The sequence below is a fragment of the Aptenodytes patagonicus genome, chromosome 1 (assembly GCF_965638725.1).
Source record: "Aptenodytes patagonicus chromosome 1, bAptPat1.pri.cur, whole genome shotgun sequence".
NCBI lineage: Eukaryota > Metazoa > Chordata > Aves > Sphenisciformes > Spheniscidae > Aptenodytes > Aptenodytes patagonicus.
The window spans coordinates 77,045,337-77,072,865 of record NC_134949.1 but is presented as its reverse complement, the minus strand read 5'-3'; the positions used below and the strand labels follow the sequence as shown (position 1 = coordinate 77,072,865).

At 39.9% G+C, this 27,529-nt stretch overlaps 1 protein-coding gene across 2 annotated transcripts in view; it reads left to right on the top strand.

Moving 5' to 3' along the window:
* Positions 1–27,529, top strand: part of ITPR2 (inositol 1,4,5-trisphosphate receptor type 2) — a 271,888-nt gene that overhangs the window by 95,250 nt on the left and 149,109 nt on the right. For both annotated transcript variants that reach the window (XM_076343386.1, XM_076343377.1), the window contains 9 exons: positions 9,536–9,729; positions 13,078–13,210; positions 14,125–14,182; positions 15,709–15,874; positions 17,840–18,013; positions 22,714–22,803; positions 22,957–23,082; positions 24,267–24,389; positions 25,955–26,155. In XM_076343386.1, the coding sequence (XP_076199501.1) occupies positions 9,536–9,729; positions 13,078–13,210; positions 14,125–14,182; positions 15,709–15,874; positions 17,840–18,013; positions 22,714–22,803; positions 22,957–23,082; positions 24,267–24,389; positions 25,955–26,155 (1,265 nt within the window). The remainder of the gene's footprint in view (positions 1–9,535; positions 9,730–13,077; positions 13,211–14,124; positions 14,183–15,708; positions 15,875–17,839; positions 18,014–22,713; positions 22,804–22,956; positions 23,083–24,266; positions 24,390–25,954; positions 26,156–27,529) is intronic.

Below are 27,529 nucleotides of genomic sequence, written 5' to 3'. Positions count from 1 at the left end.
GAAGTATATACAACAAGTGTTGAACTGTTGAAGCAAATCTGCAAAATGGGATGTATTTTTAGGCTTAGTGGAAGTTGCACGAAGTCTTAATTAACCTTTTACCTCAAGATGTCCTTTTCCATCCTTTGCTTAAATTTTGACTCACGTTGATGGCTGAGGTACTCCTTGATGTTGTGTGCGAGTTTCTCTATATTGGTTCTGCAAAGATTCTGAAAAGAGCCTTAAGTTGTTAATGTTATGCCTTACTTCCTTTAAAAAGCTTGATTTTAATGCCACTGTCAGTTACCTTAACCAGAATTAAATTAGTGTGCATGTAGTTTTCAGGTGTGACCTTATTTGATGAGGACAGATTGGGGAAAGTTGGCTAGAAATATTTGTGAGATAGGATCCTGGAAAAAGAAAAGATGTATATTTTTGGAAATGCTTCTTACCTAGATTGCATCCTAAAAATGAATTGACTTGAAAATGTTGCAGCCAACTCTTTTTTTCAGTGTCTTAACTTTGAATCATTTTTTGAGGTTATTTGAAGCTTTTTTCTGTTTCTTTTTTCCCTTTTAGATTCTAAAAAATATGGGGTTTACAAAATATACTACCTGTATCCTAAAGAGGCATTTTTTTCTTAAGGAGAAAGTGAGGACTTCATTTAGTAGTGCTGTCATTCTGGCACCTTTCAAGAACTTTATAATCTCTTGCAGTTTTAATTAAAAGGTAAAGTCATTGCTTTCCTAGTAAGTACACCCTGCTGTATCATTCCAGAGTCAGGAGACAATCTGCCTTGTCCAATACTGGTTATTTATTCTCCGTGAATTAAAATGCACATCTTTCTCTAGGTGCGATTGATCTTTCAAATAGCTGATTTTAGTCAAACCATGCAGCTACAGCATGTCAGGTCTGAAAGATGAAATGACATGGTAGTATTAGCAGACAAGCTACATGTTTGCCATGCAGCTCAGTGCTATTTAGTTAATGTTGTTTGGGAATGAGAATAATGACATGCAAGGAAATACATCCTTGAATTGAACTGCATATGTCTTGGGATGCAACTCCACAGTGCTGGGCACCAATGTGAAAATTGGTGGGACCAATCTAGGTTATCTGCAGAGTGTGTCTTTCCCTCAGGAGCTCTATGTAAATGACTACAATTTTCCTGACCTGTCAGTGTCCACTGACATCAGTCTTTCATCTCTCTTCGCTTCCACAAAGGAAGGCTATGCCCAGTCTTTTTGAAAAACAGTTTTTAAAAACTACCTATAAGCTCCAATTGCTCCTGCCTCTGTGATTCTCACATGAAATGTGTTGCTCATGACTGGCTCAACAGATGCCTTCTTTTACCTGTTCAAACTGGTAGCCAAGTATCCCAACGTTATGTCTGGGTCTTTAGCTTGGTAGCATATCCCTCCTGTAGACCAAAGGGACTAAAGATCTGTCCACGGGTGTCCTGAGATTATGGAACATTTCTTTGAAATGTATCATGAAGAGTCTGCCTCCTGTGTCATGCTGCAAGCTTTCCTGCTTTGTTGTGATGTACCCCAAAAGATTCGACCCTGGCAAGGGTCAGAATGGGGAAGACGTCATTCTCTCCTGAGGACTTCTGGTGGGCTACCATCTCTCTGCAAAGGAGTGCTTGTATATCAGTGTGCCAGGGGACTCTCGTCCAGTCTTCTGCCCCTTTGATACATCCTGATAGTCTGCTTAGTCCCTTAGCTTCAACTGAGCAAGAAAATAGGTAGGGTTTTCTTCCAGCCCTCTTGGCTCCAAGTAGAGATGCATACTGCTTAGAAGGACCAGTAGTGAAACCGCTACTAGAACAGGGTTGAGAACAAGGTTGGACCTGCCATTTCTACTGTGCCTGTGGGTCCTCTGTGACGAAGAATGACCAGATTTCATCCAGGACTATTTGAAAAGACTATATTGTTTCTCAGCCTTGCATCCGTGTCTGTTAGCTGCTCTTTTGTCTAGTTAACAATTTGAAATATGTTCTTGAGGCATACTTTGATTAGCAGAGCTAATGAGGCAGTGGCCGCCTGGCGGACTGGAGCAATAATTTATGCCAGCAGTTTACAAAAAAAGGGTTACAAGAGAAAAAAGATTTAACCCTTAGGAGAGTTAGCTGTGTTAGTCACAGATGTCTGTAGGGAAGCAACAGCTGTTCAGTGAGGAACATTGTCAGACCAAAGGGGAGGTCAGTCTGAGTGTTTAATTCTCTGGCATGGACCATTTCTCTTTTGTCCTTATTCTTTCCCTCATCATGAGGCCTGTGCATTAATGTGATTCCAGAGACCATTGCTCTTCTAGGAATCAATATCTGTTTCATAGATGTAACTCGGCTAGAAGGCTTGATTCCCATGATGCTTTTTACTTTTAAGGCCAGCATGCTGATGTACGTATTTTTTCCTTCGTCTAATGTCCATGGCATGAAAGCTGTATTTTTGACACTGCTTTGTGGTTTTGGGGATAGGCAACATCAACAGAACCTGCAGAATGTCAGGAGAGGGTGAAGTTTGGTGGAGTTTCACCATGGCTGGGCAGCAGTGAGTTTGTATGCAAAAAGGGAGGGCTTGTGGATATACTGTAGGTAAGCGGAGGCTGGAGTGGCCAGACTCACTCGGGGGGTGGGTAGCAAATATATGTGCATTGCATATTGTGGGTATTTTGTTTGTTTTGCCTCATTAGTTCTGAGGGCTGTATAAAATGTAGAAGTGGCCTCACCTTCTGCCCTTAATGCCATGCATTCAGGTTTTCTGTGAGGCTTACCTGAGGTCAGCTAGTTATTGAGCGAAGAAAAACAGTTGAATGAAGAAATAAAGTGTGATTTTTGGCCTGTTTATGGTAGGTTCTGCAGTCTTTATGAGCAAATTCTGTAGAAAACCTGTAAAAATTAATACCTCTTTCACAAACAGAGCTGTAAGGCTTAATGCTTCTGGCAAATAATATATAGTTCTAAAGGGTTTGAAATAAAATGTGTTCCTTTAGGTACTGAAGTGTTGTTGTTATATGTCTTAAAAATGGCTATAACTTTTCACACAGAAAAATTAAATTGCATGAAGCGATGTAGCCAAATCAACAAAGGCAAAGAAATGTGGAGCTAAAGCTGCCACTGGGTTTTTAATTTAGCCCTTGGTAACTAGACATTGCTGCGCATACAGTTCCCTGCCAGAGGATCCCCAAGGATTGGCAGTGTTGCATGCTTTAAGATGGCACTGAAACTTTAAGAAGCTTATGGTGGAGCGATAGTATAGCTCTCACTGAAATCCACAAAGTCAAGGCCATTTGGAGCTAAGGCTCCTGTTTCAGCAGTCATTGGGAAAGTGACCCAGTGTCTTAAAACCTGGTTGAACACACCTACACTGAGGCATGGGTTGAGACAAAGTCAGCTTTGCTGAAAACTGACTTTGATGCTGGTAAAAGTTTTGGACTTTCAGCAACATGCCTGATGTCTCCTAACGTAGCAGTGAGCTTGGAAACCAGCCTAAAGCTTCCCCAGCACACTGGAAAAATTCAGTTTTGCCTCACCGGGGCTACAGTTGGTAAAAGTTAATTTCATGGGAAAAATCAGAGTGGCTGAGGAGGACTGAGAAGGCTTTGGGACTTCATTGGGTTGTGGATGGGGAAGGAGGCCTGAAGAGCTGTGGTGAAAGAAGTTGGCATGGCAGGGAAGGGCTAAGTGTGTTAGTAGCAGCTGTCTGGCTTGTGCCCCGCTACGTTGGAAGGGAAGTGTTTTCTAGGAGGTGTTTGGAAGAAGTTGAAGCATGAGGTGTCCTACTCAAAAGCATGCTCAGGTTTGATGACATCAGAGAGTTGTCTTTATAACTTAATAATTACAGAGGCAATGCGAGAAATGCCACATTTTTGCAAAACCTTTGATTTGTCTCCTCCCCCCCCCCCCCCCCCCCCCCCCGGTTTTATATAAGCAAGAGTGAACAATGTATTGGGCTTTTATGGGCAGGTTAATGAAAGTTGTTGGAGCAGTGGATGCATGTACATTTGTCTTTTCTGGTCATTAAGTACCAGATTTCTTGAAGAACCCATCGTATGTCAGCTCCTATTTAGGTATTTAGTTTCCAGAAACGTTGAGCATCCAGCTTCTCCGGTCCCTAATGAGAGCTGTTGGGTGTTAAAATCCTTTTGAAAGTGTAGGCATTTTTTACATTTTTGAGTAGGGAGATGAGCACTGTGGAAAACTGTTCAAGCTAAAAATGGCTGAGCAGTTTTGAAAATGGAGTCCTGGGAATCCATCTTTCCTATATCTGTGTTGAGGAAGACTGAACAATAATGTTAGTAAGAGCAGACTCTGTCTCGCTGTGGCGACTAGGGACCAGATCAGGTGTGTATAGTTAATTTTTAAATAAACAAGGCTGCAAGTCAGTTTCCTGGTGTCTTGGGGACATCTGTGGAGTAGAGGGCTACTCGCTGTAAGGGTATCTGCCAGCCTTTGAGACTGTCGATTGCGTATTCACATAGAGAGCTGCCACGCAGTTCTCTGCACTGTTTGTGAAATACCTAAAATGCTGTGGATACTGGAGAGCAAACTGAGGACGCTGCATGGCAATTGGCTAGGAACAATTTGAAGAAAAGGCATGAATTGCCAGCTGCCTTTGACAGTTGTTTTTCTTTCTGAATATGGTATTTTGTCACTTACCATCCATACTGTATTACATAGCAGATTGTTGTTTACTTTTATATTCTGCTTTTAGAGTTTTTGCAACCAGTAAATGACTTCTCAAGGAAATATGTTTATATAGAAAATGAAGTGTCAAATTATCTACTGTTTTGATTACTTGGGTGGTTGTTATTTTTTTCTCATAATTGACTCCTCTGAAAAGTCTTTCTTCTCAGAGAGGCCGCTGTGTTGTCAATCGTGCCAAATTGTAGGAGACTGTGTGCTACAGTTTTGTGACAGAAACTGATATTCATTAGGAAGTTGTGATCACTGTAATAAAAAGTAATGAAAAGGAGATGCACAGTTGTCTTTTCAAAACATGTCAAGCATTCTCTTCTTTCCTCTTCTTTCAGTGCCTGTCAATCTTTAAATTACCACTTGTGTGTACAGTGATTTCAGTCTTCCACTGGCTAACCTTGTGAGACCGTATATTCAACGGGAGGCATTTCTAATGGGTCCACTGCTTATGGAAGGTTCTTGGCATCTGACTTGTCTTGGCAGAGGGGGGAGCAGAGAGGAAGAATTGGGGAGAGGAAGGGAAAATTGGAAAAATGGAAGAGGATTCATGGAGATTGCCTTTAGTTTTTTTCCTCTGTTAGTCAAAGTCACAGCCTTGAGCACTTTTGCAGTGGTTTGCTGGTGAGAGAAGTTGTTGGTTGCACACACTAGCACCTTACAACATTGCAATGACCGTTCTCTCCCTGCCACACTTCTCAGCCATAATGTAAATGTTAATACCTTGACCTCAAAGACAACAAATGATGGAGGTCAGCAGGTTAAGGGTGGCCGTACCATATATGAAGGCATAGCTCAGGCTTCTCTTCACTTATCTCTAGCAAAATGCACACAAAAGTAATCAGGGTTCACATCTGCTTGCTATCTCTCCTGATTTAGCTCAGTTAGCTCGCTGAGGCACTAAGTTAATTTTTCCTTGGGCATTGGTATTCAGGAAGCACTTTGGAGCTGTAACTAAGATCAGAGCTCCGTTATTTTAGTCATTGTGTGCATACGTACTAAGAACTTAAATCTCTTTTATTGAGCCAGTATATTTTGTCTTGCATTGTTGCAGGCTTAGCTGACATGCAGTCAGTCACTTTTTAAGCCACAGTAACCTTTCTGCATGCCTTACCTCAGAGACTCATTTACCCTTTCCTGCTGAGATAACTGTATTAAAGCCAAGAGAACACAAAAGCATGGCAAGAAGGAACAACTCACTAGCAGGAGTGCTGCTGGCCCCTGATGCTTGTGAGTGACAGATATAAATCCGTGTTTAACATGGTCTAGACTTCCAAGGCTGGACAGATAACACTGGGCACCATGAGTGCTGATTACTGGGGGGTCTTTTGGAAGAGAAGCTACTGCCCACTCTTTATGTACATGAATGATCCTCATGGCTTCTTTCGAAGAATAGAGCAGCTCCTCCTGGTGTTGAGACCCAGTCAGCTGCTTCATGTGCCATGCATGAATGTGCTGGTTGACTGCTGTCTATTCCTAAGAGATGGTTACATTTCATCAGCACCCTACAAAACACAGTTGTTAAAATATCTTTTCTGAAAAGAATGCTGAATTGTTCCAGTTGCTGTATTATTTTCACTCTGGAATGTCCTCTCCAAGCCTGCTCTGAGTTAATTAAAAATAATAGTCAGCATCATGCAGTTAGTTAAAAAGTTTTCCAAGATGGGTTTACCCATGACACCTTGTCTCACTGCTGTTATTGACAGAAATAATGCAGTATTGAGTCACTACCCATTTCAGCTGTAAATACTAAACTGGATTAAGTAGACTCTTCTCTCACTAAAATCCTTTCCTATGCATTAATGAAATACAATTTGAAATGGCAGTGATAATGAGTACCACCTTAATCCTCCTTTGCTTTCCTGCCTCTAGCTGTTTAGATCAGTTTCATGAAGGTCAATAGTAAAGGAATGTTGTGGACAGAGGGTTTATCCTTGTTACCGATGCTGTTGGGAAGCAGCTTCATAGCTACCGCTCACTGGTTTGTACCATCTTTCATCACTGGTGTTCCACGGGTAAGGGGAAAGCACAGCAGTTATCTCATTTCTTTTTATTTCTTAGATGCTTTTATAGGCTCCATCACCACATTAGCTGAGTGCCTCCCAGTCTTTGTTATATCAGGCCTCTCAGTGTCTGTTTTGGAGATGGAGAAAGCAGTCTCCTCCTTATGGAGGTGTTCCTGAAACACAGGGAGAGTGACTAATTCTTGTTCATGGAGGGAGTTGAATCCTATTCCCTGCGGTGCCTGTGCAGCACCCCAGTAATAGCTGAGAAATAAGCAGGATGTATGCTCTAGGCAAAATCCCAGCTTTCTTTCTCCAAAAACATGAGGTCCACCCAAGACATTGTCTGACTCCTTGTCCAAAAGACACTACCTTTTTTGTTACTTTACTCCGAGTGGACTTCAGTCTTGAAGGGTGGGCAGGAACTTTTCAAGATGAAGTGGAATTCTTCTGCCTCATTTGGGACAAACTGCAGTTCTATCTAGTTTTCGAGAAGAATATCTTCTGGACTTGTCTTAGACTTAAGTGGTTTAATGAGTCAATGGGGTTACCAACTGGTAAAGTTGGTTTATAAAGAATTCCTGAACTTTCCAAATAGCAGTGTTTCTATTTATATTCACCTCTGTACAACTGAGTGAAAGGGATTTTGAAAACATGTGAGAGAGAGGATGATGACTTCTCAACTGAGATGTAGAGCAGGGGTATTACAGGCTATAAAGCAGCTGCACAACGTATAGGTCTTGTTGTGGGGCTTATCAGTCAGCATTAAGGACAGGATGATACGAATGAGGTCATTTATTTCATGGTTTGAAGATGAAGAAGATGCAAAAAGCCAGTTTAACTGAAGCTACTTTAAGGATTGAAGGTCCTCCACTTGGTAATCTAGCTTTACACTGGTGTACTGAATGATGGCCAATGCAAGTAAATGTTTAGCATGCTGGGAGAAATGGGGTGGGGAGGGGGGGAGAGAGAGATATCCATAGTGTTATTCCCTTGCTTTTTTATTTGATTTGAAAGAAAAATGCACCATTTTCATTTTGCAGCAAGAAGGGTATTTGGAATGATTTTATTTGCTTAATGCTGGTGTAAGCAGTTAGTAAAACTTTCTGTGCTTGCCTAATGTGAGGATTTAGCCCTTAGTTTGACTTTTAGCTTTTTTTTCCCTAACATCATGCAAAGTCAGAAATACATTTTGCCCCTCCCTTTGTAGGGACTTGAAGTATTATTTTCAAAAGACCAATTCAGACTGATTGCACACAGGACTGGATGCTGAATGGGACCTCAAACGCGACACTAATCTGCCTCATTCACGTTGAAAAAGCAAATTCTTTCTGTGTTTTCCTTTTAAAGTCAGGGCTGAAGGCATCGTCTTTCTCTGCATGCAGTACTTGAGCTGTATGGATTGAAGAAAGAAGGGCATAAGAGGAGGGTATTGCTAACAAAATAAAATATAGCTTTGGCTTTTTACAGCAGATTATCTGGGAAGAGGGTCTCTTCAGTGTGAGTAAAACTTGTCAGTTTGTGGTGATTAAAGTGTACTAAAAGACATACAAGAACTATTGAGGCTTACCTCAGCAAAGCTACATTTGCTCCATTCTTTTGTTTGCCTTTGGTGTAGTCTAGGTCCTGGCACTCTTTCTGCGAAGAGATGCTATCATTCCCTTCCTTTCCTCCATTCATTCAGATCTGTGCTTTGCAAGAAAGGAAACTAATTCATGTAGGTAGGTGGCATGATACACTCGTCCTTTCTTCTCCCCACGTTTGGAAGAAGATAGTCATTGATTCACTGAGATGCTTTTCATATCAAAATTCACAATAAAGACCAACCAATATAATCTATGGCATCAGATGGTATTTCTTGGTAGATTTTGCTGAACTGGCATCAGTGATAGGCACCATTGCAACTAGACTGGACTAAAGTTTTTTGCTGCATGAGCGTAAAACAATTTTTTCCCCCAGGTATAACTTATGAAGGGCACTGTGATTACAGATACTAGTTTGACCTTCAGGAAAGCCTTCAGGGCCTGACGTTCTCCTGGGACTTTTTTGAAGGGGGACGGTTGGCTAGTTGTGTCAGTTGGCTTTGGTTTGTGGCCTGTCATTTGGACCACATACAAAGACTGGTGGGACTTGCACAGCCCTAAATCTTTACTCTCTCTTAGTGTGACACATAAGATACTTGGATAGTCTCCTTCCAGCTTCTGCAGTGCCAAAAGCAACCTTACTGTCAAGCACTTATATTATGTCCAGTCGTCATGGCAAAGACGTCAGTGGGAGTAGGCATAGAAAATGAACTCCTCCCATGTGTCTACAAAGCAAGGTCATAAATTGCAGCAATAGAAGATATAAATGAAATACCAATAAAAGTTTTCTAACAATAAACATAGTCAAGTACTGGAATTGCTTGCCTAGGGATGCTGTATAATGGGGGATTTGCAACACTTAAATGTTCTTAAAAACAGGTTAAATGAGCCTCTTTCAGAAATGGTCTTAGGTGTAGATAATATGCCTTCAGACAAAGGAATGGATTAGGTGAACTGCTGAGATTCCTTTTGCTCTACTTTTAGTGATTTCTTGAACATATTAACAGAGCTGTGGAAAGCTTTTGGCATCTTTTCCATCTGTTGCCCTGTAAGAAATGATCTCTTGGAAAATCAGTGTAGAAAATTGTCCCCAAACCATTAGGTAATTTGAATGAATTCCATCTCCTGAGTTTTGATCAGGAATTGAGAACTTATTTTTCAATATGCCTGTTAAGACTGTAAAGGGGTCTAATGACATGGGTGTATGTGTGATATATAGCTTTGCAAGCAAGCTTTACTGATGGCAAATATATATGTTTATGTTTAATGCATAGGAAACAATGTTATGAGGACCATCCATGGTGTAGGAGAGATGATGACCCAAATGGTACTGAGCAGAGGATCTATATTTCCCATCAGTGCCCCTGATGTACAGCCAAGCATTCACCCAAGCAAGCAAGCCAGCACCTCAGACAGTGAAGATGTGATCGTAATGGACACCAAATTGAAAATCATTGAGATTTTGCAGGTAATAATGATTGGTGGAATGTTACATAGCAGCCATTTCACAGTTATTTACTTATTCACATAGTGGCAAGTTCTGTTACCTGCATCCTTACTATTCACTGGGCTGATCGTTGTAAAAATAAGACTTTGATATAAGAAAGAATACTCCTCTGTGTGAACAACAGTACAGTTGTGATCCTCACTCTGTTACACCTACTTCACTTCTGAAGGAAGTAGATGCTGTAGAAACTCTGTCACTCTAACTGTGAAAAGGCAGAACTCGTCCATTAATCTGCCTCACTAATGTTTTCTGAAGACAATGTGTCTGTTTCCAGTCTCATTAACACTCATTTTACACTGGGGTAGACTATTTGACTTTAGTATTTGACTTTTCCTTTACAGTAGTTTGGTGAAGGGCAGAACTGGACCTAGACCCAGTGAAGTCATGCCAGGCCATGCACTTTTGAAGTCCATTCCAGATTTCTGCTGTTAGATTGAGAATAGTCTGTGGGCTGCTATGATCTTCTCCCAGCTGAACTGACAAGCTATATGACACTAGCATGCCTCCTGAGATATAATTTTCACTTTGTGCTATTAGTAAGTGAAGTGGCACACATTTGTTCTGTATATCAAATCCCAGTTTCTCTAATACTATGCCCTGAAGGAATGTTTCAGTGTTTTCTATACATTCTGTGGATCTTTTGGTACCATTGTTGCTTTTGAAGGATTCAATTTGTCTGACTGCTTATAACTGATTTAGATTACTGTTGTGGTTTAACCTCAGTTGGCAACTGAGCACCACACAGCCGCTTGCTCACTCCCCCTGCCCCCTGCTGGGATGGGGGAGAAAATTGGAAGAGTAGAAGTGAGAAAAACTCGTGCATTGAGATAAAAACAGTTTAATAATGGAAATAAAATAATAACACAAATAATACACAAAGCAAGTGATGCACAGTGCAATTGCTCACCACCCACCGACTGATACCCAGCCAGTCCCCGAGCAGCGGCCCCCCTGGCCAGCTTTCCCCCAGTTGATGTACTGAGCATGACGTCACATGGTATGGAATGTTTCTTTGGTCAATTTGGCTGTGCCCCCTCCCAGCTTCTTGTGCACCTCCAGCCTTCTCAGTCGGTAGAGCATGGGAAGCTGAAAAGTCCTTGACTAGTGTAAGCACTACTTAGCAACAACTAAAACATCAGTGTGTTATCAACTTTGTTCTCATCCTAAATCCAAAACACAGCACTGCACCAGCTACTAGGAAGGAAATTAACTCTATCCCTGCTGAAACCAGGACAATTACCTTAATTGCTCATCATTTGAAAGACTATCAGAGTATCCGCAATAGTGCATACTTTGGTTCCAGAGCTCCTTTAGTTTAAGGCTTATGGTGAAGGACAGAGTGTCATGAAGTTATATCACCTAAATAATACCATTCATGTGTATTGCTTCTCATTTTCATTTGTTTTTTGACTGAGTTTCTCTCCATACTGTCTTGCTCTACTGGTTGGTGCCTAGGAGGATGATTCCAGGACACCAATCTCGTCCTGTGCATTCACCTCGTCCTGTGTATTCTCTGTCTGCTCACGGCCAAAAGAATCACATTTTGTCTCATCCTTTCCCAGCACATCCAGTGCAAGGGCACCTGGGATTGGAGAGCATTTAATCCTAATTTGTTACTTAATCTGTGGCTTGTTAGTTATGGTTTAGTCATATGGTCGAATTACTGCAGATTAGCATGTTGTCATATGTTGGGTGAATCACAGTAAATGTGCATATATATGACATTAGTTCACAAGAAAAACAAAATAATTCAGTTTCATTTAATATGCAATGAAGAAGGATTAATTTAAATCACTTTACCTTTCATTACTGTGCTATTACCCTAAAAGGAAAGTAAGAATATTTTAGATTTATTGTATTATCATGCAAAGCTAGTACAGTGGTGATTAAAACTATTCTATTCTAAGAAATATTTCAGTTTATAATAATTTCATTCTCAATATATCCTCTTATTCCTTTAAGTAAAGGCATTTTTTGCTTAAGTTTCCATTCTGCCATCAGCCAGAATTAAACAGATGGCCTGATAGACTTAGTTGACTATGTGTGGACTTGGGAAATTTTTATTTTTAAAAAATCTTGCCTATACAATTATAGGGTAACTGGATCATGGAACTAAAATAAACCTGCCTTTTTCTTTTTTGTTAGAAGATTTTAAAGAAGAGATATTGTTTCTTAAATTGACATTTTATTTGCTTTTAGATGGCATAGTCCTAGTTACCCTAGTCAAATCCTTCTACAGTACTCTGGGTCTGGGAAGCTTGTTTGACTTTAGTTAGAGATCAAAGAAACAGGTTGCCACCATTTGCTAAGTCATCACCTGTCACCTGAGTCTTGGTAACTTAACACATGTGCTTTCATCCCCACTGATTGTAAAATAGGTTAAATGATCTTAAACCTCTATCACCGTACACTTGCGTTTACTGTGGGCAAGGAGCGTAAGTGTGGGAAACACTGAAACTCAGTTGATGGGCAGTCAGTTGGTGAAGTGTCAGATGTATATGTGTTAGTCCTTAAATTGGTACTAATGTCTCCAGCCAAGTTATTTCCCTTACTATCCCAATCTAAAAGCAGCACTTCCAAGTTTGAATTTTAGGATATTTCCTGTATGAGTTTCCAACTTCACAGCTGAGGAGCAAAAGGCACCAACAATTAGAAGAAGGCAGAGCATTGAGTGAGGGGGATCTCTGCTATCATTACAGTGGTAGCTTCCAAAGCCAAAATTTTTTTTTGCTGCATGCTGGCAAGACTACTAGGAGCTCATGAAGGACATGCTGTTTGCTCCTCACATCCTCAGCTGATTGCTAGCAGTGTAGAAAAAGACAACACCAGACTTGTGCTTCACATCCTGGGAGCCTGGAGTTACTGCAGCATCGCTGCCCTTGGCTGTCAGACATCTGAGAGGGTGAGCCTTGAGCCTGTCATCTTTACTTTCAACCCCGCTCCACTTCTTATCTTCAGGGGGCATTAGAAGTCCAGCTGAAATATGAAATAATTGGATTCAACGTGGGTTTGAATGTACTGATCTGGCTCGCAGGCAGTGAGTACAAGGCAGCGTGCTGGAGCCCCTGGACAAATCCAGTCTGCTGCTTACTATTCAGCAGTCGATAGGGTAGAGTTCAGTATGTCTCAGGATGGTCGGAAGGAAGAAAGAAATCACAGAAAACTGATGAATGTAATGGATTCTTTTTTTGTAGTGGACATAATGTACTTAAAATAATCATGTATCCCTGTATGTTCCACCACAGAAAAGTCCTAACCCGTGTTACCAAAGGCAGAAGAAAAGTCTTATTTTAAACTTTTTTCTTGTAGTTTATTCTCAGTGTTAGGCTGGACTATAGAATATCCTACATGCTGTCTATCTATAAGAGGGAGTTTGGGGAAAACAATGAAAACGTTGATAGCTCTACAACATCCCCACCTGACACACCAGGGATTGCCTCAGGTAAATATCGCTATTGTATTGCAATGTAAAATAATTCTGTGTAGGCTACTGCAAACAATGAACTCAACTACACCAGAAAGATGCATGCCGCTTAAAGTTGAAAAGCTTGTGGAAAATGAAAATCTTAAGGGATCTCATAAAAATAAGATTTTTGCTGGCCTGTCCTCCTCTAACAAAAATGTGATTCCTTTTTCCCATGATGAGAATTTATTCTCTTTTTTGTACTCTTCCTAAAACACTGCACGATGACAAGTGTAGTGGAGGGTAGATCATGAAAAAATGATTGGGGTTGGATGAGGACAGATTTAGGTGAGGTGAATGTGGTACGGGAATGCAGTGGCTTTCCAGGGAGCGTTCCCATGCACACAGAAGTGCTCCAAAGGCTGACAGCTGTCTGTGTGACCGCCTTCAAGTAGGGGAGAATAGCTTTAATTGGAGGTGCTGTATAACAGGGGGGTGGCTAAGCAGTACTAAAGTCTTAAGTAGTAAGGTATATTAAAGCTATTCTAAAGCAAAATGACGGTGTGGTAAATGATTTGGCTTATGATAAATATTCTAAAGTTCATGTGCCTCACTTAGCTGCTTTGTGGGGGTTGGCTCATCTAAAAAAAAAAAAAGTAAGTTTCATATTCTCTGTCATTTATGGGTCATTGGTGGTGGTTTGTACAGCTCCTAGCACCATAAGGCTCTGGTTCATCTCTACAATTCGGCTCTCCCTCAGTAATAGTTTAACTCTGCCCCTTGTCCTGTTTCTTCCCTACTACTCTTGCAGATAGTGAATTTTGCCTAGTTGAGGAATGCGTAGTTAGACCTTCTTGATAACATCTACTTTAAAGAGGAACAGACTTCTTTTTTGCTGTGCAGATTAAACAATTATCAGTGGCTTTTTAAAATTTATTTTGATTGTTTTCCAGCAATTGTTCCTGACATAGATGAAATTGCAGCTCAGGCTGAAACCATGTTTGCTGGCAGGTATGTTATCTGAACTTTTATCTCTCTATATTCATCTCTTTGTTCACGTTGATATTTCTCATGGACAATCTCTGTTTATTCCGTGTGTGTTTTCATACCTCTTTCTCTTCCTTGGACCACTACTTATTACATAGACAGAAAAGTGCCAGAAAAGACCTGGATTTCAAACAAGCAAACAGGCCAGTGGGTATGGATGGCTGTGGGATTGGAAATGGCCTCCCTCTTAGTTGTAGGAGTTGAGAGAAAGTTTTTGCCTTGTTCCCAAAGGCAGCTGGGGAATGGTGTACAGGTGTATTGGGCTAAAACAGACTAATTATTTCTCTTATAATGCCTCACATGGGTGCTTTTAAAGAAAGACCTTTTCTTGGTGTACCTTATGGCTGTAGCCCCAAATTTCTTGGATCAGTAGGTTACTGTTGTCCCTCAGTATTTCCCATAGATTACATGACCAGTTGTCATTGCACCTTGTCTTTGAACTTATTAAGAAGGTTATGTCAACAATAATCTCTTCCGTATGATTTCTCAAATCAACTGTGGACCACTTGCCATGATCTTCTGGACTACCAGAGGCCTGTAGATCACAAGTTACGCTTGCAGAGTTTTGGAAGTGGTTTCAGCTATGCTGTGAACAAAAAAAAACAACCATGGAAAATAGCCACACTGGAGAGTTATTACCATTATCACTATATTGGTTTAATTTTATGGGTATAATTATAATTATACCAGTAAAAATGAATTCCATTTAGACAAGGCCGTAGACTTTAATTTTTTTCTTGGAGCTAGGGAGAAGGATCCGCAATATGGGCGTTCTGATCTTTCCTCTCTCAGTCCCTTATGCATTCTCAATCTTTACCAGTGAGAGCAATGCCTCCAGTCCTCTCCCTGAACTCCCATAATGTAAAACAACACACAGCCCTTGGCATCTGCATCTTTAAAATGAACAGAGAGACTGAATGGTTTCTTGGAAACATTATTTCTGCTTTGATATATTAAGTGTAAATCTGCTTTCTGCCGTTCCAGATTATAAATATGATTCCAGAAATATGATGCTTTTGGCAATTCTTACTATTTTTGAGCTTATTTTTTCTTCAATGAAATTTTAATAGCAGCTGAAAAAGGAAGGAGTGAAAAGGAAAGGGCCAAATTAATCTCTGATGAAATGCTGTTTACTTCAATTAATTTGGATTGGGGATGAGCTTGGCATAACTTATCCAAGACATAAATGAATGTTTTTGCAATACGGATTTTAATCACAAAATTTGACACGTTTCATACATACTTACTTTCATCCCGTAGTGTCCATTCTGCTACAAGATTGCCGCAACAGCATGTAACTGTAGGATTGAAGTCCTTATAAAAAATATGTTAAAGTGATGTTTATAGTTTACATCCTGCAGCATATTTGATTTGGTTTTAAGAGCTCTGTCAAATGAGGATTGTGTGTACAGGCATATTTATGTCAAAAGCTTTTATTTTTTCTTATTTATTTACTTTATTTGGTCCTTTTTTCCCCATTTCTGTTGCAGAAAGGAGAAGAATGCGGTTCAGCTTGATGATGAAGGTGGCAGAACTTTTTTACGGGTCCTCATTCACCTCATTATGCATGACTACCCTCCTTTGCTCTCAGGTGCTCTGCACCTGCTATTTAAGCACTTCAGCCAGAGAGCAGAAGTTCTGCAAGCATTTAAACAGGTATGGATGGGCATAGCTTTATTCCAGGAAACTGACTGTGGGGAAAGTCTTTCCGAAGGCTGCTTTACTTGCCTAAATTGCTGTCCGTAGCACGATAATGTTATTTCCTTAAAGGTCCAAATTCAGCAGAGATTTTTTTTTTTTTGTTAGAGTTGAACATATGTGCTAGTGTATATTATAGTTGTGCACCCAGAAATAGTTATTTCTGGCATTGCATTCACTACTGAAAACGTAGGTCTGTGGTGACAGCTGGGACACGCGCATCTCACAGTGAGACATGATGTAGCGATCCCTCAGTGACAGAGTTGTTAGCTCATGTTCTGCAAGCAGTGTACCGGTGTCAGCAGTAAAACTTTCCTGTCTTTAGGGCTACTTAGGCTGATTATAAGGCTCTCTTGTTATTCATGTGGTGTTTCTAGTTCTAATTCAGGTGTCTTTGCATTGTGCTCCACTGCATGATACCGATATGCCCAAATAACAGGAAGGGAGTAATAGACCCCAGCCTGTTTTCAGCTTTTATGGTGCATGTGCAGGCTCCATGTGTCAGTGGATTAGGATGGGGAGATCTGATGTCATGGGGCTGGATGACAGATACATCTCTGTTACGTAACCCTATATAACATATGTTGATAAGACCATCTGATGCTTATTTCAGGAGTTTGATAGCGTGTTGTCTCATCGTTATGTAAGATGTGGAGGTTTCTGTTGTTTAAAAACAGATGAATGATAAAGACCTGGAAAGCTTTTGTTTAATGTTTTTGCAGTGTAGCATAATGGCGTCCAACCAGATTGTTAAAGTTAGGCCATGCTGGTTAGTTGCATAAATAGCTGTTATTCCCAGGTAAGCAAGGGTTGAGTAGCTTAACATGTTTTCGTAAAGGAAGGAAAAGGCTAATTGACAAGTAAACAAAAACGACTGTAGAGAACATGGAATATAAATGTCTGTGGATGAGCAGTATTCATAAATTCTGTAAAATAGCAAGGTTTTACTAAGCTAAGAGAGAAGATGGTGAAAACTTTAGGTTACAAAATAGTGAATATTTGCCTGCAAGTAGTGATTTTTTTTTTTTTTAAAAAAAGAATGTTCCTATCAGTGTTCTTATCTGCCACGTGACCATAATCTTTTACATAAGTGTGATTTCTTAATAGTGCTTATTGATTTACTGTAAAGATTGTTGTTACGTTTTTTTGTATATTATCCTCATTAATAATCTTGGGAGAGCAAAGAGCATTATGAAGAAAGGAAACGTGTAGATCATGCTAAATCAAGAACTACAAATAACAGTGAAAAAAACCCAGATAATTTTGAGCAGTATAAAAAAACAAAAAGAAGTGAGATTAATTTTAGTAGAGGCAACCACTCAGATGGTGGGAAAATACATGAACCTGAAAGTCAGTTCATGAGCTCTATTCAAACAAGTTTTTCTAAGCTGGCCTAACAGTGTTGAAAATATGTTATTTTTCAATATTTGATTGTGGTGATATAGGTGATCCCTAAAATTGCTGGCCATTCTGACTTTTCTTTGGATGTCCTGATTCCTTGTCATATCATCTTTTTTTTTTTTTTCTTGTGAAGCACTGTGCTGATGGGATAAGCTATTTCTAGCTGTATTGTTTTAATACCATAAGGATCATAATCATTGCATCAGAGCTAACCACATAGAACTCAAGAGCTTGTAAATCTGTGCTTGTGCTGAGAATGTTTCACAGTGTATTAAAGAAGGTGAGAGAATGTTGTGAGTGTTATAACTATCCTGTTTTGGGCAACTACAGTCTCTGGCTCTGTTAAAGGTTTTTGATGAATGGGGGCTAAAAAGCCTGCGTGTGCCATGTTTCAATTTCATAGGGAAGGTTACGTAAAGCACCTGAAAAGAGGGGCTTAGAATGGAAACTGTCAAGCAGATTACCCAGGCATAAGTGCTGGTGCTGCTGCTGTAATAGCTTCACAATTTTCTGTATTTCCAGGTTCAGTTGCTGGTTTCTAATCAAGATGTTGATAACTACAAGCAAATCAAGGCTGATCTTGATCAGCTACGTCTGACTGTAGAAAAATCAGAATTGTGGGTTGAGAAGAGCAGCAATTATGAGAGTGGAGAGGTGGGCGACAATCAAACCAAAGGGGGAGAAGAGCCAATAGAGGTGGGTTTAAAGCCTTTGCTGCTGGAATTGTTACAATATTGATAGGCAGTTTAATGAACAACTGCAAATTTGTGGTCTGGTTAATCAAAGTAGCAAAGCAAGAATGTGCAGTATCCTGGCTTCTTTCAGTAACTGCATTCTTATGCTGCCTTCCTTTCTGGCTAGCACCAAGCCACAGTGTATGGCATCGCTCTGTGGCCAAGGAAGTAATCTAGGGGTCACATGTTGGCAGTTGTGTTGACTTGCTGGAAGAAAGAAGGAGTAGGCAGTACCTGTTCCTGCAACTAGGGGAGAGAAGCACAATCAAACCCATATTTTCAAACTTCATGAGTAATTCCACTCTCCACCAAACATAACAGTGACCTAAGAATATGGAGATTTTGTAAGCAAATGGCTCTTTCTTTTTTTGACTCTTGCCACCCCGCACTCTCAGGGTATATCCTGATCTGAGAAACTTTAGAATTTGAATCTGGAACCATGAAGACCTGATATTTTTTTAAATTTAATTTAATTTTTTAATTTTGTTTTTCAGTGAAAGCTGAGGTCCTCATGTAATCACCTAACTCCAGTGTGAGTCTTTAAGAAAATACAAAGTGTTGCAAGAGTTGCTATGGTTGAGGTTTGTGGCATAATAGCAGATAAAGCAGGCTTTCCCACCAATATTTATTCCCACCTTTCCATTTTCATCAGAGGAAGCGAGGAGAGATGAAGAACTGCTTTTTCTGACACAGCACTTTCCTTATTCTCTTCTGTGGTAGAGTCTCCCCTAATGGAAAGAAAATGGGCAAGGAAGCCACCAGGGGAAGTTTAGTAGGAAGCCAAGTGGAGATTATACAGCATTGTGAAGCCAATGCATTGAGAAAAAGTAAGAACCATTGAGAAGACACAGGATGTTTGCAGATATCTATGACATACAGTTGGCCTTTCAGATGGGAAAGCAGATTTTAGGTGGCTTCATATGGGGGGAAAATCCAACACTTCAAGGGAGAATCCTAATTTCTTGGAACAATGTAGGTCCTACTCTTTCTCTGATATAACTTAGCTGAATTTAGTGGGGTCAGAATGGGGGAGGAATCCGGGCTTTATGAGCTTAAGTATGTGGGATTTCTTACTTTCCTCAAGCAAAGCTCTAGTAGGAAAGAAAATGTTCCTTTATGTATTTAATGAATGGAAAAGGTAATGGGGAGACAGGATACAAAATCGCAGCAGGATATTTACAATGTTTTTTAGCTATAATACATTTAAAAAGTGTAATAAGCTCCTTTTTATTCCTACGGATAGCCCTGATAGCAAAGAAACTCCAGGAAGAGGGGAAAATACAATGTGCTTGAAACAGAAGCATCTCTAAATGGGATATTTTCAGTGTTTTTTTCCCATGAGGCATCTGTGGGTCTGTATGGATTATCAGTGCTTCAGTAGATGCACAGTATTATCTCTGGCAGATCTGGGAGAGTATTGTATCAGAACAGTAATATGTAATCTGCACAACTGGTTAGATCATCTGGTGGTAATTCCATGAAAGCTGCACCAGGTTACAATAGCTCAGAATCTTGTCCATTATTTTTTCCCCTGTTAAATTATTCTCTAACTGTCAGGAAATGTTTTTACCTGGCAAAACTACCTCAGATAGCGAATACTCTCTTTGAGATCTTAAGTCAGACGTAAGAGGTGTGGTGCTGGTCATAATCTACAATGTGTGAAGCAGGTGGCTAGCTTCAAGCAGATAAACATCCCTGTGAGATCCCATGCTTTCTTGGAATGGATGCTGGGTATTCAGTACGGAGCTGAATGAACCTCTAGGCAATATGCTTCATTTGCCTGTGCTTAATTTTTCCCAAACAACATTACAATGCGCACAAGGGCTTAGATTACATTCCAGAAAAGTCTTACCTTAAGCCCAAGTTTCTGTCCTCACCGAAGCACGTTGCAAAGTTGGCATAAGAGTTTTATGCCCTTAGTCTTCTGAGTCTTTTTGGGTAATTGTTTCCACCTTTTTATCATAACCTGGAGGGGCTAGAGACTTACTTTTTTTTTGCAGTCATATGGCTCCAGAAATAGAATTTGTAGAAAAAAGGCCATGTTCTTCTAAATAAAGTCTCCAGAGTTCTCCACAGGAAAAACAACAAATCTTACATCCATGCAGGATCATCTTGATAGGAACTGGAGATCAGAATTATAGGAAAGAGTGCTTGGAGTTAGGTCAGACATGAATTAGACACCACATAGGCTTAGGAAGGAATGCTGAAATTGATCTCACATAACTGAGCCTTGCTTCAGAAGGGAAAAGCGGATGAAGCCTGTTTACTTGGTTATTTCTAGGAAGGGTGTTATGAGTCTGTATAGATACCATGGACTACGGAAAGTGTGGTCTTTATTGTCCTGTCACTGGAGGATGCATTGGTGGAGTTGCACCAGAAACACAGATCTGAGGAGGAGAAAGAGACAGTCCCAGTGAAAGGACTGTCAGGTGAAGCTGGAATACAGTGCAGTGGCGTTTCTAGAGCTTCTCATCTTCGCCATCCGCTAAGAAAGTTCAGCAAGCTTTTAAGTGGTATAAACTTTCAGCACCCTTAAGCGCCTGGTGTTCCCTTGCTCTCCTCCTTTTCTGGTCTGTGGCGGTTTGCTTTGGTTCTGGGAATGTTTAAACAAACATCTCCTGAAACGTCATATATAGGTTGAGATTGCGCGCAGAAACTCTGAGAGTGCCCCTCATTCCCCTGGTAAGTAAATACAGCCTGTGGAGGGCAAAACTGTGCCAGCGTGACACTGACTAGTGCCTTGCACAGCTGTCCTGCTGAGATGAGTGAGACTATTTCAGCAGCGGGGAGCTGCTCAGACCGAATGCTGGAATCTGGGCCTCCGTTTTGGGGGCTAGAAAGAAAGGATCCTAAGACTGATGCAGAGTGATATCCCAGGAGTTTTATGAATAGAGGAAGTAGTCTGTTTCAGAAAACACCATTTCCTGAAGGTGGGGTACTCAGACGAGAACCTTTCTCAGTGCGATCTCTGTGACTCCCTGTCCCCTATGGACAAGTGTGACAGAGAATGTCTATCATGGGGCATAATGAGGCAAGATATGCAACTAAGTGTCTCTGGTGTCCCAGTGGTGTGATTATCTCTTGATAACTACATCCCTGGCATACTCTTATGGGTTCAATAAACAGGTTTTTATTTTGTTAAGAGAAAGGATAGATTCAGCAGTTTAATGCTGATCAGCACTTCCAGATAAGACATATAGTTCACATGGATTATAAAACTACTTTGATTGAGGAAGAATGCTGATAAAAGTAACAGGTAAATTAATCTTGGTTAACCCACAGTCCCAGAACAGAGGAGGGTGGTTAATTATAGCAAAAAGCCTGAAATATCTTCCAAAGTATTGATTCAAACAGCTAGAGAGAAGGCAGCATGCATACTAACAAACTTAAACAAACAAAAATTCACTGTTGTTGCATAGATCAACATGACCATGCTGAACAGCGGTGCTGAGGCTGTTATAAACAGCTTCCATGACCAAATGGTGCAGCTGTTCTCGCCCCACTGAAATTAAGACCAAATGGGATTTATAGAACTCCTCATCTTCACCATCAGCTAAGAAAGTTGAGAGAGAGGTTTCAAGAGGTATAAACATTCAGATTGGCATGCATGTGTGTGTTTTAGCATAATTCTCTTCTCTGAAACAGTAGGAAGTTTGAGGACACAATGAAACTCAGAAGCGCACCTGTTTAGTTCTTTTTTTATGCTATTACACTGGTTTACATCCTTGTGGTTATACCGTAAGGCAGGCTTGAGATCTGGTACAGTTTTTCTACATGCTTAATAATTTCAGCATCCAAAGTCCAATCTTTCAATTGTTTGTGTTTCCAGTTAAGAAAGGCTTACTATAGCTGGCAGCGGAAAAAACCCCCACACTGCCAGTATTCTAAGTGGCAGTATTTGTGTAGATGTTCTTCCGTGTTTTGATTGAGCTATGCATGGAAAGGTGCGTGGGTGTTGGCAGTTACTCACTGACTTGATTTCTCTTATTTATCATACCCAGCTGGGGCTTTCTAAGAGCCAAGGCCCAGAGCATACGGCGTCATGACTGGATGTTGCAGTTTAACATAAGCTTCTCATTTGTTTTTAAATCCTTTACTGCATCATCCAGAGATAAGGACAGAAGTGTCCTCTTCACAGGAGGAACATCTCTAATTTCCATGTGCTACTTGTTCCTGTACTGCTGAGAACTCCACCCTACTTATCTCAACTACAGAGGTCGTCTTAAGCTCTTTCTCCAGACTTTTTAATGTTCACATACACAGATTTGTAATCTTTCCAGCTGTATTAGAGATTTTTGGAACAAGTGGTGGCTATTAAAATACACTTATGGTCCCTATTCTCATAGTATCCAAATTCCTTGGGATGCCTAGTCTGTGATTTAGGGCCATATTCTTTTTTAGGAGGATCAGAAGCATGAAGACATAGAGTAATTGCCTCAAATCACGTTGGAAATTTGAAACAAAGGAAGAACTTTAATGTGAATCTTTTCACTCACTGGACTGGTGGATAAAGAATAAACAAGTCTCTTTCTTTATTATCTGTGTTACATCTGTTCCTTATGAGCTGCTGTAATACTTCTTCACTTGCTGTTATTAAATATAATTAGTTCATGTTGAGGAAATTGCAGTAGATCTCCACTTGTTGTGTGTTCTTTGTTACAGGAGTCAAATATTTTGAGTCCAATACAGGATGGGACCAAAAAACCCCAGATAGACAGCAATAAAAGCAATAACTACAATATTGTTAAAGAGGTTGGTATATCTGCTAAGAAACTTGCTTGATATATTTGTTTGATAAGTAGATTTAGTAATTATTTTGAAAGAATGTATTTTTGTTTGTTTTTGTGTGACATGACTGCTTCTTTGCTTGCTTGCATGTTTATTTATTTGTTTATTTATTTATAGATTTTGATTCGACTCAGCAAACTTTGTGTTCAGAATAAAAAATGTCGGAATCAACAGCAGCGATTGCTGAAAAATATGGGCGCCCACTTGGTAGTCTTGGACCTTCTGCAGATACCCTATGAAAAGGTTATTCTTACAATTGTAGTGGTAAAGAACATGAACTCAATAGAGGGAAAGGCCTCAAAAGGCCCAAGAATCAATGTGAATATTTTTTTTTAACTCAATTCAGTCAATTATGGTACAATATGAAATGATGATGCCATTTTCTACCTTAAGAATAATGTGTTTGGGCCTAAGTTTAAATATGGCTGCCTGCATAGAACAGGTTTTATTAAGAACTTAATGTTTACTGCCTCAGGTACCTGGATGCCACTGCACTATCATCCCAATCCTGAAATAGGCAAACCTTAGATCTGCAGTCACTGCACAGTAAGAGGTGTTGATTTAATGGAGCTCCTGGCAGGGTATCTAAATTCCACTGTTGGGCACTGATGTGAGTGCTATCGTAGATACATAAGATGGACAAAAAGCTTTCAAGGATCAAGTCTGAAATAATTTCTTTGTTTCTGTGGTGGAAGCCTCTAACCTAGTTCCACTTGCAAGTTTTTCAGAAGATAAAGTGATTTTGTACTGATATAGTGGCATTGAGCATACAAATGAATGATCTAGATAGCCTTTTAAAGAGCACATCTTTCTAGATCTTATAGGAAGCATTGAGAGGAGATAAAACCTCTTCTGGGCTACATTTTCCTTAGTGTTACACACTAATGTTACGATATAGACACTGGGTTCAGCTGTCTTCAGTAAAATAGTCCTTGTCTGTATAGGTGGTTCATCGAATGATAGTTAGAGTACTATATGAGGAATATAAAATGGGGATGAAACTAGGCATATATTTGTGTGGGAGTATGTGTATGAACATAAATATTCATGTAGGTGTACACACACATGCACACATACATCTGTTTCTATATGTAGCTATATAAAAGCCAAAGCTTTTCAAAAGCTTAAAATCAGTGCAGGCTAGAGAGCTTTTTTTGAATATCAAGCCACTTAGCACTTTTTTAAACTAGGAAATTACAACCATGCATGAGGAAATCTTACTTTGAGTTTGTGCTCTTACCTGTGACTCCCTATGGTCAAGTCGATTCAGAGTAAGGTACAGTCACTGATGGACTCTGAAGGAAACTAGATCAGCTGCTTTTGCCAGAGGGAGAATTGGTTTGTTCCTGGCTGAACTCACGTTGTGCGGTTTTAACAAGTATGTTTAGGTACGCCCAGCTGATTTCGTTTGTCTTTTCTTTCTGCAGAGCGATGAAAAGATGAATGAAGTTATGAATCTAGCCCACACTTTTCTTCAGAATTTCTGTCGAGGAAATCCTCAGAATCAAGTTCTTCTCCACAAAAATCTCAACTTGTTCTTAACTCCAGGGGTAAGTATTTAATTTTACGGAGAATATTATAACTGGAAGTAAATTTGGACTTGCTGAAAAATGACAGTGCTAAATAAATAATTTCATTAAATTATGCTCTCTCTGCTTTCTCTTCTCTCTCCTGTCTTTTCTCCCTTATCGTTGCTCTTTGTGTCATTGTTTTTAATGTTGCCATTTTAAAAGTGGAAAATAATATTACCTGTAGGGTTTACTGGAAGTCTCTATGAACATGTGTCAGATCATCACATCATGTTTAGCTTGACTCTGATCTTATTCATCCTAACTCGCTCACAGATGGACTATAAGTCAAGGTAGAAGGTGCTGTGACTATGCTGTCATGAAGCTTGTGTGACAGCAGAATCAGACCCATACATTTTTGTTGATGATACTTCCATTTGATTCAACTAATCTAAAATTTGATCTTTTATTAAATCATTGTGTTTACAATAAACCTCTTTGTCATGGTCCCTTTGTGTATATATTGTGTGGGTTTACAGATATAGTCATATAGAATGACATCTTGCTCAGTGGCAGATCTACTGAGCAAAACATGCTTTTATTAGAAAGAGTGTGAGTATTAGGTTTGTAGACCCCTGGCCTGCGTACACTAGGAAGCATTTGTTCTGTTATTTTTTATTTATGCTTTTTTTGTGAAGTTAGCGAACGGCGCTGAGCTGACTACAGTGGGGACTAGCACCCAGACTCCATCCTATCCAACACTGACATTTAACTCAGGTGCCAAGTATGGAGCCTGCTTGCACTTGCCTTTCTGTTCTTTTGAAGTTGATCTTCTGTCATCCCAGTAATTGTGCTTTTGTTCACATTGTGGAGCAAACTTGGTGTGGATTCCTTTCAGATGACACTAAGCAGAGGTATACTCTAGGAGCACACCTGACCCTCGTGAGCCTTTAGTCCAAGGGACCAAGCTAGGGCAAGTCTGAAGCAAAAGCCCCAAGAAGGCATAAAGTCTGGATGCTGGGTCCTCAGCAGTATCCGTTTCTTGCTACGGATCTGTTCCTCTTGTACTGTGCTACTCACCGATAGAAACATAGCCTTAGGCTCCCTCTGTAGTTAATGTGGAAAGAGATGTTCTCTCAGAGAGTGACCAGACTACACGTGCAATGATTTGCTTGCTGGAAATGCCTGCCTCTGTCAACCATAGAGGGAGCCAGAGGTAGCTAATCATGTTATTTGGTTGCCTCAATGCAAAGTTTGATGGTGGGTGGGATGAATGTGGTCTCAGTTGTCTTGTATACCAAAGTCCCTATAGAGTGCTCTAGCAGTGTAGCGTGTGTATGTGTGTGTCTTCACCTTCCCCAGGGGCACAGATTTTGTTTATGTCCACTTTAGGACCATTTTGTACTCATAGGAAAGTGTGGAGAAATCCCATCATAAATGAAAGCTAGGCCCTAAGGTCACTGCTTAATCACTGGGCTGGTGCACGCTGGACTTTCCCAGTTTCCCTTTACCAACGTGCCTTTCTCTAGTCTAGAGTCCTGTGAATCCTTCAATCTCAAAACAAATCTGCTCTTCTTACAAGGCTGTTTTGTTTTTAATATGTTTAGCTCCTGGAAGCTGAAACCATGCGGCACATCTTCATGAATAATTACCTTCTGTGTAATGAAATTAGTGAAAGAGTGGTGCAGCACTTTGTACACTGCATTGAGACCCATGGCCGTCATGTGGAGTACCTGCGTTTCCTGCAGACCATTGTGAAAGCAGATGGCAAATACGTGAAAAAATGCCAGGACATGGTAATGACAGAGGTAAGTGAAGGGTTCGTATGTTAATCACTCGTGTGATGTCTTTTTAACACACTAGTATTTTGAGGTTGCTTTTTCTGCTCTTGATGCCAATCGGATATAATGGCATCATCGCTTTAGAATTTTAAATGGTATCACAAATAATGAATATTTTAGCAGACGTTTTTGGGAGTTTTAATCTAATTTTGTAAGGCCATCTGTATATCTACTAGAAAGAAAACATGAGTGTTAGCATGGTGATATAGAGATGTCTATTTGTAGACGATGTAGCATGGAAATCTCAGAGTTACATAAACCTTCATTTTCCTGTACTGTAACTTAGGATCCCATTTATGCACCAAATTTGCCATATTGTGGCATGGTTTTGCCATATAAGAGGCTCTTACCTCTATGGATTTGTCTAAATAGTGTTGTAGACCATTTTTTTTAGCACGTAACCATGTAACAGTTTTAGGTTCTAGTTTCTGCTTTTGTTTCTTTTGTTCCAGAGCACTTTTGTGAGAGTCAGTAGAGCTACTCTAGCTTTAACTAGTTAGATTCAGAGTCTGACCCGGTAAATTCCACAGAGTGGTTTGTGGAGAAGTCTTTATGCCAATAAGGTTACTAGGAAAATACCTAATAGACTTCTCTGCAGTTAGGATTTGATATATAGTGTGCATGATAAATGAAGTCTTCAACTTGCAGACACTCGTGCATTTAACTGTAATTATGTTAACAGTTCAATGAGATTAATAAGTGGGTAGAGTTGAATACGGTGAAAAGTCCAGGTAGGATCAGAGTCCAAGGAACATTTTTCTTTACTTTACAAAGTGCATTTTTTTTTGTTTTTTTGAAGAGACGTCTTCACAAAGAAAACAGAGATAAGCTTTAGTTGTGGCATGAACAAAACTAAACCCTGCTGAAATTTTGTTCCACAGCAACAAAGAGGAAAAACTTCTAATTAAGAAAATAAAGCTTCAACCTACATGGATAACCTTTAATGGAATCCACCTCAACCTTTTCAATTTGACTGAAGTGTTTTAACATGCAATATCAATTACAAGCCTTTGATTTACATAATTCAGACAGTTCTTGTGCCTTTGCGCTTTTAGATTTTTCCCCTTCCACCACAGCTTCTTGTAGGTTTTTACTTTCTCATCAAACAAAATTTTTAGATTTTTCTCAATTTAAATACATTTTGTTACTGACCTATAATAGCACAAAGATAAATTGTCATACTACATTTTCAAGCTGACTGCATGATGAAAATCGAAATGAACTTGGATGTGACATTTACATCATGAGTCCTGCAGGAGTTTGCTGGGGGGAGGGAGCATCCCTGTTTTGATGAAAGAGGGTAAGATGATGATCTGTTTTAAAAAAAAGTAGGAAATTACA